The sequence below is a fragment of the Podarcis pityusensis genome (assembly GCF_964106645.2).
Source record: "Podarcis pityusensis genome assembly, chromosome: 9".
Lineage (NCBI taxonomy): Eukaryota > Metazoa > Chordata > Lepidosauria > Squamata > Lacertidae > Podarcis > Podarcis pityusensis.
The window spans coordinates 8,695,223-8,713,188 of record NC_138034.1 but is presented as its reverse complement, the minus strand read 5'-3'; the positions used below and the strand labels follow the sequence as shown (position 1 = coordinate 8,713,188).

Here is a 17,966-nt window from a genome sequence, read left to right as displayed (position 1 = left end):
TCTTAATCTCCAGTTGTACAAATTTTAAGTCTAGGTTCATTACTAATGGGTAATTTTAAACCTGCATACACTGAAATAATATAACATGGAATTGGCATATGCAAATTCATATAAAATATGTTAATTAAGTAATTTTATTTATTTTAGTTCTGTAGGATAGATAGCAACTTTCTCATTTTCCAAATTACACATTTAAAGTACAAAATGGGAGTCCAAAAGGGGTCAAGTATTTATAACTGCTTCCAACTAGGGCTTCACCTAATTTTTATATTTGCTTTGAAACTAGTGCATTCAGTAAATTTGAAGAGATAACTAGACACATAACCATCTTCTCAAATTTCACTGCTGCTTGAAACCTTCTGTTTCCCTGGCTGCTTCTCCTGCCTCATAGTTCTTAGTCTCACTTGTCCACACTGCCATTCATTCTAGCATACAGTGGACTGTGGTGACCCACAAAATTTCATTTACAAATATTCATCATTCATCACATCAGATTGTGGCCCTGCCAACATACTCATGTGGAGGGATTAAATGGTCATGTGTGGTCAAATGAAACCAAAGACCATGAGCGCAAAGAAGAACGAAAAAGGCAATGGGGATCGTATGGAAACTACATCCATGTTTTTGCAACAAGTGCTGAAGATTGTATACACTTTGTCTCTCTCATGCCACAGAAAACTAAGTAAATATTTTCAGCTGAACTCAAATACTTTCCAACTCAATGGACCCATTTTAGCTGGCTTGGAATGCATGAATGAATTACAGTGGTACCTCTGGTTATGAACTTAATCCATTCCAGAGATCAGTTCTCAACTTGAAACTGTTCTTGTGTTAGATCGTTTTTATTAATTTTCCAATAAAAGACATCCAATTAACATATCAAATAATAATCCAATAAAAAGCTAAAATTTAAAAGGTCTAATTATCTTCTGAATTGTAATTATTCATTTTACGACTTCCCATAGTCTGAACCTTAAAGCATGTCCAAATCTCTCCTGCCTCTCATCAATATTTCCATATTTCCACATCTCGATTTTAACTCTCGAAACTGTTCTTAACCTGAGGCGTGCTTTCGCTAATGGGGCCTCCCGCTGCGTGTGCCTCGCATCCCGGGGCAAAGTTCGCAACCAGGAGACCTGCTTCCGGGTTAGTGGAGCTCATAACCTGAAGCGTTCACAAGGAGGACGGTTTGTAACCAGAGGTATTACTGTATGCCATGCAACTCAGGCCGATTAAATGATTCTATAGTCAAGTAAGCAAATCCATTTAAAATAGACTAGGCAGGCTGAATATTAGTATCATAACAGCAAAAAGTAAACAGAATGGAATTGTCTTAATTTGAATTTCTAAAGCACACGCACATATATTTATTAAATGCTACTAATCAAAGCAGGTTAAGATTCATGGTTAACATTCGAAAAACAAAAGCAAAAAAGGCGGCCAGAAAGCTACTGGAAGAAATAATAAAATAAAGGCTCTCCCTTTGTTTGTGAAGCAGCAGAAGAGGGAATACAGTGCATGAAAGTAATAAAAGCTCTTCATCTTCAAAAGGTTGGTATTCCCTTGCACAGAGCAGTTTGAAAAGGTAGCTATGTTCCTAATAATAATAATAATAATCCATCCCAGTGAGCAAACCACTTTTAATGCAAAATTACAAAACAAAACCCTTCTCAGTGGATAAAATAAAACCAAATTTCAGCAGATAAATACTCACAACAACTGCAGAGAGAAAAGTCCTTCAAATAGGCCTTTGGGAAGTTCTGTGATTTTGTTTCCATAGAGAACACTGTAACAAATAATTCAAAAGGTTATTGATCAGAAGTTGAACAACAATGTATTCATCTAGAATTTCTTTAAAATTGTATGCCCCTGATAAAAGCACATCAAAGGATCCAGCGCTGGAATATTGAATTATATTTTAGATAACATTAGAATACCTGCCAGCTCTATCAAATAAAAGCAAATGGCAATGGGTTGCATCCAGTCTGCCTTGTTACACTGGTGCAACATGACTTCCATTTCCCCCTCCCCACCCCAGTGTGCTCTGGAGGGACCCCCCAACTCTTCCAAACTGATTTTGAGGTTGCACAGGGAGCTAGAGGGGACAGTAAAGGAAGAGGAAGCTCTGTTGCATGAACAACACTACAGTAGCTGCCAGCTGTCTAAAATCAGTAGCATTCGACTGTTCAATTTGATTTGATTTCATAATTTGTATTCCCCTTTTTCAACAGCAAATGTTGAGTTCAAAGCAGCTCACAACAGCATTAAAAAACCCAAACATTGAAATCATTATAATATTAAACACAGCAGCATTTCAATAAAGCAAACAACAGCAATAAATTCATCAAAACAACGCCAGCCCCATTGTTCTGCCCTGACACTGAGGTCCTCCTCTGAGGGCCTTCTGGTGGTTCCCTCACTGTGAGAAGTGAAGTTGCAGGGAACCAGGTAGAGGGCCTTCTCGGTAGTGGCGCCCGCCCTGTGGAACGCCCTCCCGTCAGATGTCAAGGAAATAAACAACTATCTGACTTTTAGAAGTCATCTGAAGGCAGCCCGGTATAGGGAAGTTTTTAAAGTTTGATGATTTGCTGTGGTTTTATAAATTGTTGGAAGCTGCCCAGAATGGCTGGAGCAACCCAGTCAGATGGGGATCACATAAGTAATAAATTATTATTATATCATGAATTCAGACTGCAAGCATACTGGTAGCCAGTGAAGATAATTTCAAACCACTTGTACAGTTCCTGTAGGTTCTTATGCACAGCAGCCTAGCTGCCACGTTCCGCACTAGCAGTAGCTTCTCCATCATCTTCAAGGGCAGTCCCAGAGAGAGCAGAGTATAATAATCCAATGGGGAGGTTATCCGACCATGTCTTAAGTGTGGCCAGAAACTGCCCAGAAACAACTGCAGCTGGCAAACCAAACAATGCTGCCAAAAGTACGCACCTGTTCCTTCAAGAGGAGTGCAATTCTGTTTAAAGTCTAATTCCTGGACACAAGAATAACGTTTCGTTCCCTCACTGCAATTCGGGAGATTTTGCCTTTCTTTTGAAAGACAGTGGTGGTACTTACAGTGAATTTAGTGAGCGTAGACCCTGAAATGAATCTGGCGCAGCCTCTGAGATCTGATTGTTGCTCAGATCACTGCAATGAGAAACGAGATTGCTATGACGTGTTATGATCCGTGAAAAGGACGAACAGCGATTTATTTCAACTCTGTAAGGCGCAGTTAACATATTTAATCTGAAAGCACTTTTTGCAGTTAACTTTTAATACGTTTTTTAAGAAGAACAAGACAAAGTTCAGTTCCCATCATTCAGAAATAATGGCTTAAATCGGGGATGGGAATCTGTGGGTCTAACTCCCCTCAGCCTTGGCCAGAATCATCAATATTCAACCAGAAATGGTAGAAGTTGTAGTCCAGAAAATTCTGAAAATCCCTCATCCCTCACTTTAATTCTGGCAATAACCTGAAGCTTTAATGCATTTTGTATATTTGGGGAGGGGGAAATTAGATTAGCACAGGCACTGAATATTAAGCTATCAATGACATTGCACTGCCATGCTCTGCTTCAGAAATTATTCTGTTAACGGCAGGCACAATTTATATATTCATGTCAATTTGTATTAATAAGTTGGCATAAGTGTCAGTTATTAGCATGACAAAGGAGCTACGTAGACTCAACAATCAGACACAGCCATACCAACCAATCTGTCAGCTGGCAGACATTTTTAAGCACCCATAAACTGACGGAAGGTATTTTGTATAAACCATGACCTGTTTTTCATCCATATGTTTTTTATGTAAGTTCCAAAATATTTCTCACTTACATTCTTCTAAGTTTTTTATATGGCGAGAAAGCTCCAGGGGGGATGACCTTGATTGAATTTTGTTCCAGCCGTCTAGCAAAGAAAAACAACAAAGAATGCTATTGAAGACCCTAAAAAAAACACAAGAGGGCAATCCGAAATATGTATAATTTATGTTGGCATCAATGAGAAGGAATGCCTTTTGAAAACATAGGTAATTTTTTCCTACTATAATGAAAGAAAATGCCATGGGAATCAAGGGTCAGCAATTGTTTTCATTTTTTAAAAAAATTAAGAAATCCACCTTCTGTCACTTTGACATGCAGGGTAGTGACAATTTAAATTAAGCACTAATCTAATTTTACATGTGCTGCATATCTGAAATATTTTATGTTATATCCAGTAGAAGGAATCTAAAGAGCTTACAGTTGCTTACCATGGGGATTCAGTTTTTCATAGAAGACTGGAGTAAAAGGTTCAAGCAAGAAGCACGTCAAACACTCTTTAAAAAGTCATCATTTTCCAACTAACATTTCTTAAATTCCTTATATGCATTAAACCTATATTTATGAATAATGAAATTTGAAACAAAACTGAAACTTTTCCTCCCAAATAATAGGATTGTCATTTCTTTCTACATAGCCAAGAATATCCATCACCAGAGAAGAGGGTGCATAATTCTTTGGCAAAGTTGGCTTTAGTTAATGGAGAATTCCTTCTTGAAAGAGGCTGGATTCTTCTAACAACCGAAGAGTTTATTCCAAAAAAATTAAGATAATAATAGAGAAAGGTTTAGATACATTAGAAGCAGTAAACTAGCTAGGGAAACAGTTGGACCTTTGGGTGACATGGGAGTCAAAAGTGAGCTAAATATGGGAAAAAAGATTGCAGATGTACTGAATTAATTCATCACCTTTCCTCATTGAGGAAGATGTAGATCACTGAGCTTGAACTTTCTCAGGGAAGGTGGGAGTTAGAGGTGAGCAATGAGGTCACCAAATTTGCTGATGACACCAAATTACTGAAAAGAACAAAAAGGAGATTTCAAGGAGTTCCAAAAGGATCTCTCCAAACTGGGGCAATGGTCATTCAAATGGAAAATGAAATTCAGTGCAAGCAGGTGCAAAGATGCACACTGTAGCAAAATGTTCTTTAACTTCATATATACATGTGGTCTGAACTGATGATGGCTGACTAGAGATCTTGGGAGTCACAGTGTACAGCTCAATGAAAATGTTGACCCAGTGTGTAGTGGCAGATGTGAAAAAAGCAACTTCCATATTAGGAATCTTTAGAAAAGGGATTGATAAGTGTCAGTATCTTAAAGCCCTTATACAAATCTATGATGTGACTGAAGTTCAAAGGAAAAGGTTCAGAAAAGGAAACTCAAAAATGATGGTTGGGTTTTCCTTTATGGTGAAATTCTGGGCTTTCTAAGTTTGAAAATTTTGCTAGTATATGAACATGACAGATTCAGAAAACAATGCATTGTGTAGCGAATGGGGTTAGAGAGATGTTTTTCTCCTTCTCAAAATTCTAGAACCATAGGACATCCAATGAAGATGTAGGTTGGGAGATTCAAAACATTCAAATAGGAAGGTCTTGACTCTATGCGAAGTTAAACTACGGAATTAGCTACAATATAGTGAGGATTATGCAGATTAATTGTGGGTGGGAGTAAATCCAGGGCTGATGCAAGACATTTTGGCACCTGAGGCAAACCATAAAGTGTCCTTCCCTGCCAGGGAAGAATTGAAAATGAAATACAACTTGTATTTCAACTTGTATACAGTGAGATTACACGAGCACTCCCTACTCAGCTCTCTTAGTCTTAATTCCCCTCGTTTACTGACGCACACCCACCAAACCCGAAAGTCAGTTGCCCTGTTGTTATCTTTTCATTCAGCAGCCTAACAGCCCACGGATAGAAGCTGTTCTTTACCCTGTTGGTGCGACTAATCATGCTTCCAAATCTTCTGCCCGAGGGCAGGAGATCAAGAAAGTGCTGGCCAGGGTGTGAATCATCCCTGAGAATTTTCCTCACTCTCCTGAGGCAACGTTCTTCCGCTATTTCATCCAGCGGATTCATGGGACAGCCCATAGTATCTTGTGCTGTATTCACCACCCTCTGTAGGCACTTCCTATCCGTTGATGTCAAACCAGCATACCACACCGTGATGCAGTATGAAAGGGGTGAGTGAAGATCTACATCAGAAACAAGGGGGTAATAAAGATCTACATTGGGAACAAGTGTGGTTGGAGACCAAAAGCACCTTGTACAGGCCAAGAGGCTGGTGGATTCAGCCTCCAAAGACTACACCACACTGGCAGCAACAGCTGCAGGAGCAGGTGATGCATTTCTTGGAGGCTGGATCCGCTGCTCCTATGGATTCCTCCATCCAAGGCATTTGTGTCACCTTGCCTCATGGGTGAGCAGGCCCTGGGTAAGGTTATATAAGTCATGATGGCTATATTCCAGAGAATATAGATGAAGATCCACCACCTTACCCTGGCTTTTGACACTTGAGATGAATATTTTAGTGATTGCTAGCTGTTTTAGATGGAAGTGAGAGCTGGACCATAATAAAGAAAATAAAGAAAATAAAGAAAATAAAGAAGGCTGATTGCCAAAGAATTGATGCTTTTGAATTATGGTGCTGGAGGAGACTCTTGAGAGTCCCATGGACTGCAAGAAGATCAAACCTCTCCATTCTGAAGGAAATCAGCCCTGAGTGCTCACTGGAAGGACAGATCCTGAAGCTGAGGCTCCAATACTTTGGCCGCCTCATGAGAAGAGAAGACTCCCTGGAAAAGACCCTGATGTTGGGAAAGATGGAGGGCACAAGGAGAAGGGGACGACAGAGGACGAGATGGTTGGATAGTGTTCTCGAAGCTGCCAGCATGAGTTTGACCAAACTGTGGGAGGCAGTGGAAGACAGAAGTGCCTGGCGTGCTCTGATTCATGGGGTCACGAAGAGTCGGACACGACTAAACGACTAAACAACAACAACAGCTGTTTTAGACTGTTGTTAGTGTTGTGTTCTAACGTTGCAACCCGTCCTGGGACCTTATGCTGACGGGTGGGTAATAAATAAATAAAGAACAAAATTGAATAGTATGCCTCTGAATACCAGTTGCTAGGGATCATCAGCAGGAAAATGCTACTGCGTTCATCTCCCGCTTTGGGGCTTCACATAGGCATTTGGAAATCCATGGAGGGAACAGCATGCCAGACTAGATCTGATCCAGCAGAGATTCTTCTTATACTCTCATGAAATGTTTGTTTTTAATTTTATGTAAGCTGCCTTGAGCTGTGTAACACCACATAAAAATGTTTTAAATTAAAAATATCTTAACAACTGTCTACGCTTATATGGGGCCATTATTATTATTATTATTACAGTGTATATGTGAAATCCTGTTCTCTTTAAAAGGCCCAAGTGTTACAAAATCAAATCAAATGAAAACCAGCGCAAAAGTAAAACCGAGTAATCCAAATGTAAGAGAAATGTAACTTAAAATAACCAGCAACAGCAATACAAACAATAAACCAGCTAGATAACCCAATGGAAAACGTTTAACAGACAAGCTTTAACTGGCAAAAAGACAAGGATTTTGTAAGGTGGTCTTTCCTAGTCAGGGAATCCCAAAGAGTTAAATTGCGCTTCCCCAAGTTGATGCCTTCAGGCTTTTGTGGGACTACAACTCTCTTCACCTGCATCAACATGGGCAATGGTCAGAGGTGATGGGACTTGTAATGGACCATGGAGGGCAGCATGTTGGCTGTTCTGGACACAGAAATCCAGGGAGTGGGTGACCAGCCCTCTCAGACTGAAGATCAGAAGCAATCCCTCAACTTCTTAATCCCAAAGCAATATGCTTTGACTGTACTAATCTGGTACCAGAGTCAAACGTAAACCAAGAAAGTGATTCAGAAAAATTACTGGGCGGAAGGTATTATGCACAATAGAATTTTCAAGTATTTTTTTCCTCACCATTGAGAACTTTCCTTTCTCGATAAAATAATATAGCTGCACATCTGTCAATGCAAGGTACAAACCCCAATAAAACAATGTTTGATCATGTGCTTCAAAGCAAATGTGGAGACTATCTACTTACAGGTATCCACATCACTTTGCTGCATTGTTATGCACTGAAGAAACAAGGAACGCTGGACTTCCTCTCCTTGGCATCTAACTCTCCCCCACCCCCCAAAACTACTGAAAACCAAAAATGCTGGATTCATGGGCAAGGAACTCTGTGAGAAAAGTTAGGTTTTTCTTAGCAAATCCCTGGGTAATGGCACACTCAGGTTTCAAATACAACAGGAACCTCAACTCCACTTCTACACCTGGGAATACAAGACACCCCACTCAAGCAAGGAAGGGGGGACCCATTCTGCAAACATGACTCCTGCACATCCCATCCACTTCCACAGGAAAAACTGTGTTGGGCAAATATTCTACTCAACAGACACATGCAATCTCTCTCTCTCTCTTGCAGAGTAACATTGTATATTCTGGAGAGAGGAGCAATAGCCCATGAACCCTCAAATGAAGGTAATTTCCCAACATGCACAGGTGAAGGCAATGGAGATCACAGCTACCATTCTTGGGAAACTAGGAGAACGCTTCAATCTCCCAGGACATTCTATATAAGATCTCAAAGTAGCTGCCTTATTACAAAAGAATTTCAGAAATAGACTGGAAAGAGAAGTTGCTGAATTGCAACTTATCATCAAACTTAAAACCATGGAGAGACCTGGTCTGAACAGAGACATTGGATTCTTATCTCATTATACATGATAAAGCTATTTTTAGCCATCTCACCCCTTGCTTTTTCCTGTAAGACCAATTGCAGTCCTTAACAGTCGTTTACCACACTATCAGCCAATCACCCATTCCCACCACCCTTCTAAGTAATACCCCTCCCCACCTTCTCACTATATATAAAGGTCTGGTGATATATAAGTGCCGCGAAGAATTTGCGACAGACGCTGAAAATTGCACCTGTGCAGAAGCAATTTTTTTTTACATCTGGACATGCGCAGATGCAATTTCTGGTATCTGCGCATGCACAGACGTGATTCCTGGCGCCTCTCGGCAAGTCCCTGCACCGTGCTGCGCTGGTTTAGCGCAGTGCACTGGGGACTCATTGAGCGGGCAGCTCAGTTCGGGGGGGGGGGGGCTCATGGGCCAGTAAAACGGTCTTCGTGGGCCGCACCCTGCCCTTGGGCTGCACGTTGCCTGCTCCTGTTCCAGAGAGACCTTTATTCCCAAGAAGTTATTGCATGTACTCAGGCTCTTCACCAGATCATCTCAGACTTGGGACCTGTTTGCCTCCATGTCAGCAGCCACATCCTGGATGCGAATGCCCAGCTACAGGGCCTTGTTGCAGGATCTTGGCTCCTCACTCCCTATGGAACCTGACCCTGGGCTTGGCTTAACACTGGGGCCTCCTGGTCATTCTCTGATGCAGACTCCAGCTGAGGGATGACACTAGTATACTCTTGGTTTCTACTATGCTACTGGAAGTGCAGACAAACTCAATTGCATTGCACTGAAGTAGCTTTGCTTTTTATATTCACAAAAAGAAATCAAACTTCCTTAACACAGAAAACAAATATAAGCAATATAATCACAGGTGGTATTATATATGGCAATAAAAAAGCCTTACATCTTAGCATATTTCCCATCTGCTGTTAGTGTAAATGGCAAAAAACAGATGTCAGCAAACAAAATAGATCTTAGCAAAGGAAATCACTGTAGCTCCTGAATCTAAAACGTTATGACAGATACTGACACAATTTCTTACTATGCCTAATGACTGTCTTTTGACAAAGGAAGAGATCTCATGTTCTTCATATGCTTTCCGAAGCCTTCAGGCTATTATACAAATCTACTCCAAAGCATTTGCATCAACTAAATATTGCTTATGATGTTACTTGTAAAATAATATCATGAATTTTCTACTTACATCCTCAAAGTGCTGTTCATAACCGCTGTTCTATATGCTTGCCCCTTGACTGTTAAACAAGCCTGTCTGACAGTCTACTCAATATCTATGTTAGTGAATCTTTAAACATTGTCCTACAGCTTGACTAGTATTTAATATCTACACAAATTGTTCTATCAAGCAGTACCTCAAGGGACTGGTTGTTAATGACAAAAATGCCTCCAGTTGCATTTTATCAGCAAAAGCGATGAACACTGTCATCATGGAGTAACACAACAATAAATCATCTGTATTCAGAAGAAAGTTTTGCTCTAACGTGGAAGATGCTGCTCATTTTCTGCCATGTAGGCAATGGATTTCTGTGATGTCTTTCAGTACTCTTGCTTTTGGATAACACGTGTCAGAAACCATAAAGAAAAGGCAGGCTACAGCCTGAACTGACTGAACTTAACTGAGAAACCAATTGGAAATCAATGAGGAAAAGGGGTGGGGGAGGAAAATCTAGTAAGGGAACACCTTAGGCAGAACTGAAGGCCATTCTCTGTTGCCACTGACCATAGTAAAACCTCTAAGCAGTTTACAAGAAGTATTAAAATTATAAGTAAAAACTGTTTAAAAGTATCAAAAACATTTAAAGGTAATAAAGATTAACAGTAAAATAAATTAAAACACCTCAACATATACGTGTCTGGATAGGCTCGCCTAAACAAATGCGTTTTAAACAGGCATTGAAAAGTGTTCGTTGAAGTTGCTTGCCTGGTGTCAATAAGCAGCGAGTTACAAAGTTTAAGTGTTGCCTACACTTCATCAGCGCCACTACCCATCTCTTGGGCAGCTGACAAAAAAGACAACATTCCAAATACAATATATATAGTAATTAAAATAAACAATAAGAAATAAGAAAAAGCGTAAGTAGTTCACAGCTCAGATTAAAACCACACTAAGCCACAACTGCCCAAGATTAGTTCAAAGCACATTGAAAAATTATGGGTGAAGGAAAAAGCCATCGCCTGGCACCAGGAAGACCATAAGAGAAGGCCTCAGGCTAACCTCCCTGGAGAGGTTGTTCCATGCCTCATCGAAAGTGGCCCTCACTCTGGAAACCCCCCATCTACTTGGTGGGTAGGCTCAGAAGAAAGGTCCCCAAGGAAGATCTGGATAGGAATTTGTTGGGGATGGCATAAGGTAACCTGGTCCCAAGGAATTTAAAACTTTAAATTGGGCCCAAAATCAGATTAGGGTGCAGTACGGCTGATAACTGGCACAATGTGACCAAAATGCTAATTTAATAGTGCTGTGACCCTATTTTGAACCAACTGCAGTCTCCAAACCATTTTTAAAGCCAGTCTCTGATACGACATATTTAAACAGCCTACATGGGAGGTTACCAAAGCATGAATAAATTGTGGCTATGCTTGTCTTCTCCAGATACGGTTGTAGCTGGAGTATCAGCCAGAGATGAAAAAGGCACTTCGAGCAACACAACAGACTGTGACAATGTTGGATCCAAAAGCACCCTCCAAATTGCAAAACTGACCCTTTATGGGGAGCGAAGCCCCTTCTAGAAGAGGTTTCGTAACATCACCTGGATGGACAAACCAATCATTGTCTTATACCCTGCCCTGTCTGACTTTATTCACCTTCATCTGGTCAAAACCCCCAAATCTGCTTTGGAGATGTGCAAGTTTTCTCTGCACTCAGAGTTTTAACACCTCCTAGATCAGGCTTCCTCAAACTCAGCCCTCCAGATGTTTTTGGCCTACAACTCCCAGGATCCCTAGCTAGCAGGACCAGTGGTCAGGCATGATGGGAATTGTGGTCTCAAGACATCTGGAGGGCTGAATTTGAGGAAGCCTGTCCTAGATGCAGAAAATGTGAGGGCTAGGTTTCTGATGTTGTCACTGCTGAAACTTCCAACACAATGCTAGATCCCAGTGCTCATGTTTGGACTTGGTGAGTCGCTGGGAAAAGCCACACCATGATGGTAACAAGAAGCCACTAAGTGTCCGGAACACTCCATAGATATCTTCAAACAGAATCCGTTTGAGTACATAGTCAACTGTTTTATGGCTGTGGCCATTAGGACAAAGGTATCCAAGCATTCATTTTCAATACATAATTCTGAACTTATGGAGCACCCAAGGTGGCTGACGTCGGATGGGAGAAATCTTCTAAATATTCACACATACTTATTTAAAATTATAGCCCTTCTCACGATGTCTCAAAAACATTTACACAAACATATCCATTTGAATCCATTTTGGGGGGAAATGTAGTCTGTGATGCTATATTTAGCCCACAAAAGCAAATACAAGATTATGTGAAATATCCATTCAGGAAATGATGCCAGTATGAAATTATATTTCTGTATGCCCCATTTTAGCACAGTTTGAGCTTGTGATAAACAATTAAAAAACAAAACAAGAAACGAATTAAATTAGTAAAAGTAGGGGGAAATCCCATTACGTACATTTCTGTGATGGTTTCTGGCAGATTAGTCGGGATCTCCGAAAGGCCCTTCCCTCGGCAGTCCACAATGTTGTTACTACAGGTACATGCAGAAGGACAGTGCAAGACGCTGCAGGAGGGAGCCATAAAAGACTGATGACCTGGAAACAGTAACAGATTGCTACTTCTAAAACTGCAAGAATGCTATTAATGAAACACCTAATTTACCCTCACTACACAAGACAGCGAAAAGCAACGCTTTTTCTAACCCTCCCCACAATCTGCTCCAGAATACAGATTCCAAAACTGCCTTAAAACGAAATATGCAGAAGTAGATGCTTGGAAAACGCTTTCACATATTGTATGGCGGAATCCTGGATTAAAGTACCCACATTTCCATTGCCCAGTGCCTAGAAAGCAGAGGTGCCAACTTGAAGGAAATATTGGGGGGTCCCAGGTAAGCCCCTCCCTGCACAATCAATCACAAGCACATGCACCATTTGAATGGCAATGCCCATCAACTTGGGTGGGTGGGATGGACGGACGGACCATTAAATATTTTATTTGAGGGGCCAAATGGACCTCAGCTGCTAGGACTGAGCTTCTATGCTAGAAATGATGGGTCCAAGCAGCTTTCCACTTGCCCTGCTCCTTTCCCAGGGGAAACCTGCTCTTCAGCTCTAAATCGCAATCCACAGAAAACCCAATTGCCATTTGCTCCGACTGAGCACTAAAGAGCAGTTTTCCCAGGAAGGAAAAGCAGCAGGACGAGAGGAAATGTGGGTAAGCCCAGAGATTCCACCATATCAACGTCTTTCATAGCTTTCATAGGGAACCTTCTTGAGCCTTTTATGCTGACCAAATAATTTATAATTGCCAATGTGCAGTCTTTACCAACATTAATTAACACATATGTATATATTTGGCAGTCAGTTCATTCTTCAGTGGTGCAAACAAGCAAAAATAAGTTAATAAATTGCTCCCTTAATTTAAAGCATTTATGGAGCACCCAAGGTTGCTGAAGTCAACGGCAGGGGTGACTTCTGTGGGCTTTGGTTTTTTGTTTTCTGCATTTGGAGTTATTGGGCAAAAAAGCTTTTGACATCACAGAATCACAGCAGTGGACTGAGCCAGCAATAAATGAAGTATTTTTTTAAAAAAATGTAAAGACATACAGTATCACAGCAAATGATGGCAGCAGTTAGTAAAATAAAATAAAAAAATAGAGGGCACAGTAAAGCTTTTAGCACAATTGTATCACAGTGGGAAACCCACATGAACAGTATTTTTAAATACATTTTTTAAAAATGGGTGGAAATCTCTTGGGGACCAATACACAGGTGAGCCACTCCTGCTTCGCAGAACGAAGACAACCACCTGTTGCAACTTTCAAGAATACTGAATTATCTCATTTTTTAAATACTACTTGAGAAAATTTCTTCACTGCTGAAAACCCCTCTTTTCAGCGAGCCTTTTGGTGAGTAAAAGAGAAAATGGGCAGGTACAACTGTTGTATACACATTTAGAGGAAACGTGATGAAGCAATGCTGACTAATGATTTAATCTGCCATTAAAAGATTGGTTTTATTTAAATGAACTTGCCTTCTTCCTCATCTAGGGGGTATGAACAGAGGAAAAATAGAGACAAATGTTAGTGGTATAGCATTAGTTATTTTGATATGTCATTACAAGCAATCGAAAAAGCCACAGACATGGTAAAATGTACAGAACGAATTCCATTTTCCAAACCCTTGGGTTTTCAATTCATAAGAGGTTTTAAGGCTGTAAAAATGGCAAGAGCATAAACGAGTACACTTTGAATACGATACTTATTTTATGTTAAAAAAAACTCTCTGGATTTAATAACCTGGGCCCAAACTTTTCACCCACCCTCATAACTATGATACTAGATGTGTAACCTGAGACACTCTAGGTTGAATCTAATCATAGCAAAGGGGCAGTTCTTGTGTGAGTGACTCCCATAGGGCTCGGAAGAAGCTGGCTTCAACCCATCCCACACCTATGCACATGCAGGGTGCAGCTGCTTGATAGGGTAAATAACCTTTTTCTACCTCCAATACCTTGAGGGATGCGGGTGGCGCTGTGGTCTAAACCACTGAGCCTTTGGCTTGCCAATCAAAAAGTCAGCAGTTCAAATCCCCGTGACAGGGTGAGCTCCCGTTGCTCGGTCCCAGCTCCTGCCATCCTAGAAGTTTGAAAGCACGCCCAAAAGTGCAAGTAGATTAATAGGTACTGCTCCAGTGGGAAGGTCAACGGTGATTCCGTGCGCTGCTCTGCTGTCCGTGTTCCGTTGTGCCAGAAGCGGCTTAGTCATGCTGGCCACACGACCCAGAAAAACTGTCTGTGGAGCGGACAAATGACGTCTCCCTCGGTCTGTAAAGCGAGGTAAGCGCCGCAACCCCAGAGTCATTCATGACTGGACTTAACTGTCAGGGGTCCCTTTACCTTTTACCTCCAGTAAAGGAAAACAAAGGTAAGGGACCCCTGGACAGTTAAGTCTAGTCAAAGCTGACTATGGGGTTGTGGCGCTCATCTTGCTTTCAGGCCAAGGGAGCCGGCGTTTGTCCACAGACAGCTTTCCAGGTCATGTGGCCAGCATTACTAAACCGCTTCTGGTGCAATGGAACACCATGACAGAAACCAGAGCGCACGGAAACACTGTTTACCTTCCTGCCACAGTGGTACCTATTTATCTACTTGCACTGGCGTTATTTTGAACTGCTAGGTTGGCAGAAGCTGGGACAGAGCAACAGGAGCTCAGCCTGTTGTGTGGATTCGAACCGCCGGCCTTCCAATCAGCAAGTCCAAGAGGCTCAGTGGTTTAGACCACAGTGCCACCCGCGTCCCCCTACCTCCAGTATCCCCAGCTAGCCCTCCCTCTTTTCCAGTACAAGGTGCTCATGGTTCTGGAGAGTGTGAAATCTGCTTCAGGCATATGGGGATGACTAGATGAGGATACAGTTGAAGAGGAAGAAGAGAAGAGTTTGGATTTGATATCCCGCTTTATCACTACCCGAAGGAGTCTCCAAGTGGCTAACATTCTCCTTTTCCTTCCTCCTCCACAACAAACACTCTGTGAGGTGAGTGGGGCTGAGAGACTTCAAAGAAGTGTGACTGGCCCAAGGTCACCCAGCAGCTGCATGTGGAGGAGCGGAGACGCAAACCCGGTTCCCCAGATTATGAGTCTAGCCTCCCAGGCTCCCAACTTTGAGCTGAGCTGCCTGCATCTATATAGCCAAGGGAAGGGGTTGAGACATATGCAGCCTGACTTTAAGTAGATTGAACGCACTATGTTTTGTGCACAGTTAGTGAAGCTTGTGTCACCCATGCCTTCTTTCAGGCTGTTTTGTCATGCATTACACATCAAGGTACTGCTGTAATAATATTGAGAGTCTTACCGCTGCAGACGAATTCCCGTTTTTGAACCTCAGCTACATTGTGACCCCTTAAATGTGAGGGGCCCATGCACTGAGTGTATAGTCCAACCCGAGGTCGCTGGCGTAGCCAATCGGAGAGCCAAGCTAGATGGCAATCACAGTAAAGGTTGTTGGAGTGTAGTCGGCTGGATAAAACACAGCAAAATAAAACCAAAAAGTACATAAAAGCAATATAGTCTAGTAAGTACAAAGCAAACGATGAAACATGATTAAAGCCTGCAGTTGCAACGTTACGCACTTAGTCTAGAAGACCCCACAAGTTTCCAGAGAGGTTATAATGTGTTAACTGCTTGCTGAGCATTCACTTATGATTGGTTTATATGAGGTTATTAGGGGCTGCTGCCCCTGCTTGAGTTGCTCAGTAACCACACCTGCTACCAAGCTCCCACTCCTCCACAGCTCCTTCAACACCCCCACCCCCACCTACTGTATTTTTTGCTCTATAAGACGCACGTTTCCCCTCCTAAAAAGTAAGGGGAAATGTGTGTGCGTCGTATGGAGCGAATGCAGGCTGCGCAGCTATCCCAGAAGCCAGAACAGCAAGAGGGATCGCTGCGCTCCCTCCCGCTGTTCTAGCTTCTGGCTTAGCCGCACTCTGTCCTTTCCCCCACCTCCCGCAAAAGCCAGCAAGAGCCGCGCTCCCTTTAAAGAGCCGCGCGGAGCGTGTGTGCAGCTCTTGGGGGCTTTTCCCCGAGGAGGGAGAAGGGCAACCCATCAGTGACGGGCTGCCCTTCTTCCTCCTCGCGGAAAAGCCTGTAAGCGTTGCACACACGCTCCACGCGGCTCGTGAAAGGGAGCGCTGAGCAGAGCCTGGGATGCAGACAGGCTCTGCTCTGTGCTCCCTTTAAAGAATATTTTTTTTCTTTCATTCCCCCTCTAAAAACTAGGTGCGTCTTATGGTTGGGTGCATCTTATAAGGTGAAAAATATAGTATACACCATTCCTACTTTGCAGCCAATCCTCATCCCCCAGAGTTTGCCCCAAACTGCCCCTTTCCCCACAGTTTGCTAAAAACTCTTCCTGCCCCATCTTCTCATGATTATGAAATCATTGATCTATTGTCCCCACTACAACACTACAACAACCACTGCTATTGAGCTGACATTCAACACTCTTTCCTCGCTGCCTTGATTGTGGCTACATACGTAGCTCAGTTGATAGAGCATGGGACTCTTAACCTCAGGGTTGCTGAGTTCAAGTCCCATGTTGGGCAAAGGATTCCTGCAGGGAGTTGGACTAGATGACCCTCGTGGTCCATTCCAACGTGACAATGATAGGTCTGCTATCACTTTTGAGGCCCCGCTCTTTACCACTATAGGGAAATGAAAGATGGGAACTCTGTACTGGGTTCTCACAGCCTCTCTTGACAGATGACAACCTTTCTGTTCCTGCAAAATCTGACTGAGACACAGTAGGCCTTTAAGAATGCTGCAGCCTTTAGGTCTGTGAAAGATTGGAAGGAGGCACTGAGAAACTTTTACCTATGGATCCTAGGAATATGTGGGTAGCTTGTGGGTAGGAGAAGATAGGTAAATGACATCCAAGGTTTTTAGACTGAGAAATGGAGAAACCATGGACCAAGAATAATGTGATGTATATATCTGGGTTTTCCTAATATTACCAGACCACCAACAAATATTCCTACTACCTACTCTAGCAGATCCCTTTCCCTGTAGCTCAGAGCAATCCTTCTATACTGATCTCAAACCTTGGTCTTTCCTGTACTGTAAGACTACCTATTGATTAGGGAACTGATGTTCCATGCTAAAACCTGAGTTTTAAGAACAATCTCTAATGAACATTTTGAGGTATTATTAGCCACCAGCGTTACTGCTTGCAGAAATCCTTTCGTTAGCACATTTTCTGCTGAATCGTCTCTTCCATCTCTTTTGGTTTAATTACAGTAGAGGAGATTAGGTGCATTGACACCTAGAGACCCATGCTCAAAACAATGCTTAATATTAAGATACCAAACCCGTAAGTGTTTTCATCTAGGCATGTTGGCTCTATTTGGGGAAATGAAGTATTGGATTGTGAAGTTGATCATAGCAGCAGTGCAGTTAATTAAAGGCTGGAGGGAGTAAAAGGAGCCAGGGAAGGATTTGAGCTTTTCAGCTGTTGGTGGAAAGATGTTGCATTTATAGCAGGGGGTTAAGGTTGATAGTTTGACTAAACTGCAGGAGGCAGTGGAAGACAGGAGCGCCTGGCGTGCTCTGGTCCATGGGGTCACGAAGAGTTGGACACGACTAAACCACTAAACAACAACAAGGTACCCTTGTTTTCAGGCTGAGAGAA

At 42.1% G+C, this 17,966-nt stretch overlaps 2 protein-coding genes across 7 annotated transcripts in view; both read right to left on the bottom strand.

Annotated features, from left to right (window-relative positions):
* Positions 1-17,966, bottom strand: part of SLIT2 (slit guidance ligand 2) — a 220,416-nt gene that overhangs the window by 61,171 nt on the left and 141,279 nt on the right. For all 6 annotated transcript variants that reach the window (XM_081019793.1, XM_081019795.1, XM_081019794.1 and 3 more), the window contains exons 8-12: positions 15,633-15,796; positions 12,236-12,374; positions 3,832-3,903; positions 3,073-3,144; positions 1,715-1,786 (exon numbers count right to left, since the gene is read on the bottom strand). In XM_081019793.1, the coding sequence (XP_080875919.1) occupies positions 1,715-1,786; positions 3,073-3,144; positions 3,832-3,903; positions 12,236-12,374; positions 15,633-15,796 (519 nt within the window). The remainder of the gene's footprint in view (positions 1-1,714; positions 1,787-3,072; positions 3,145-3,831; positions 3,904-12,235; positions 12,375-15,632; positions 15,797-17,966) is intronic.
* The window catches only part of PACRGL (parkin coregulated like), a 126,225-nt gene that overhangs the window by 82,608 nt on the left and 25,651 nt on the right, over positions 1-17,966 (bottom strand). The gene's annotated exons all lie outside the window — the stretch shown is intronic.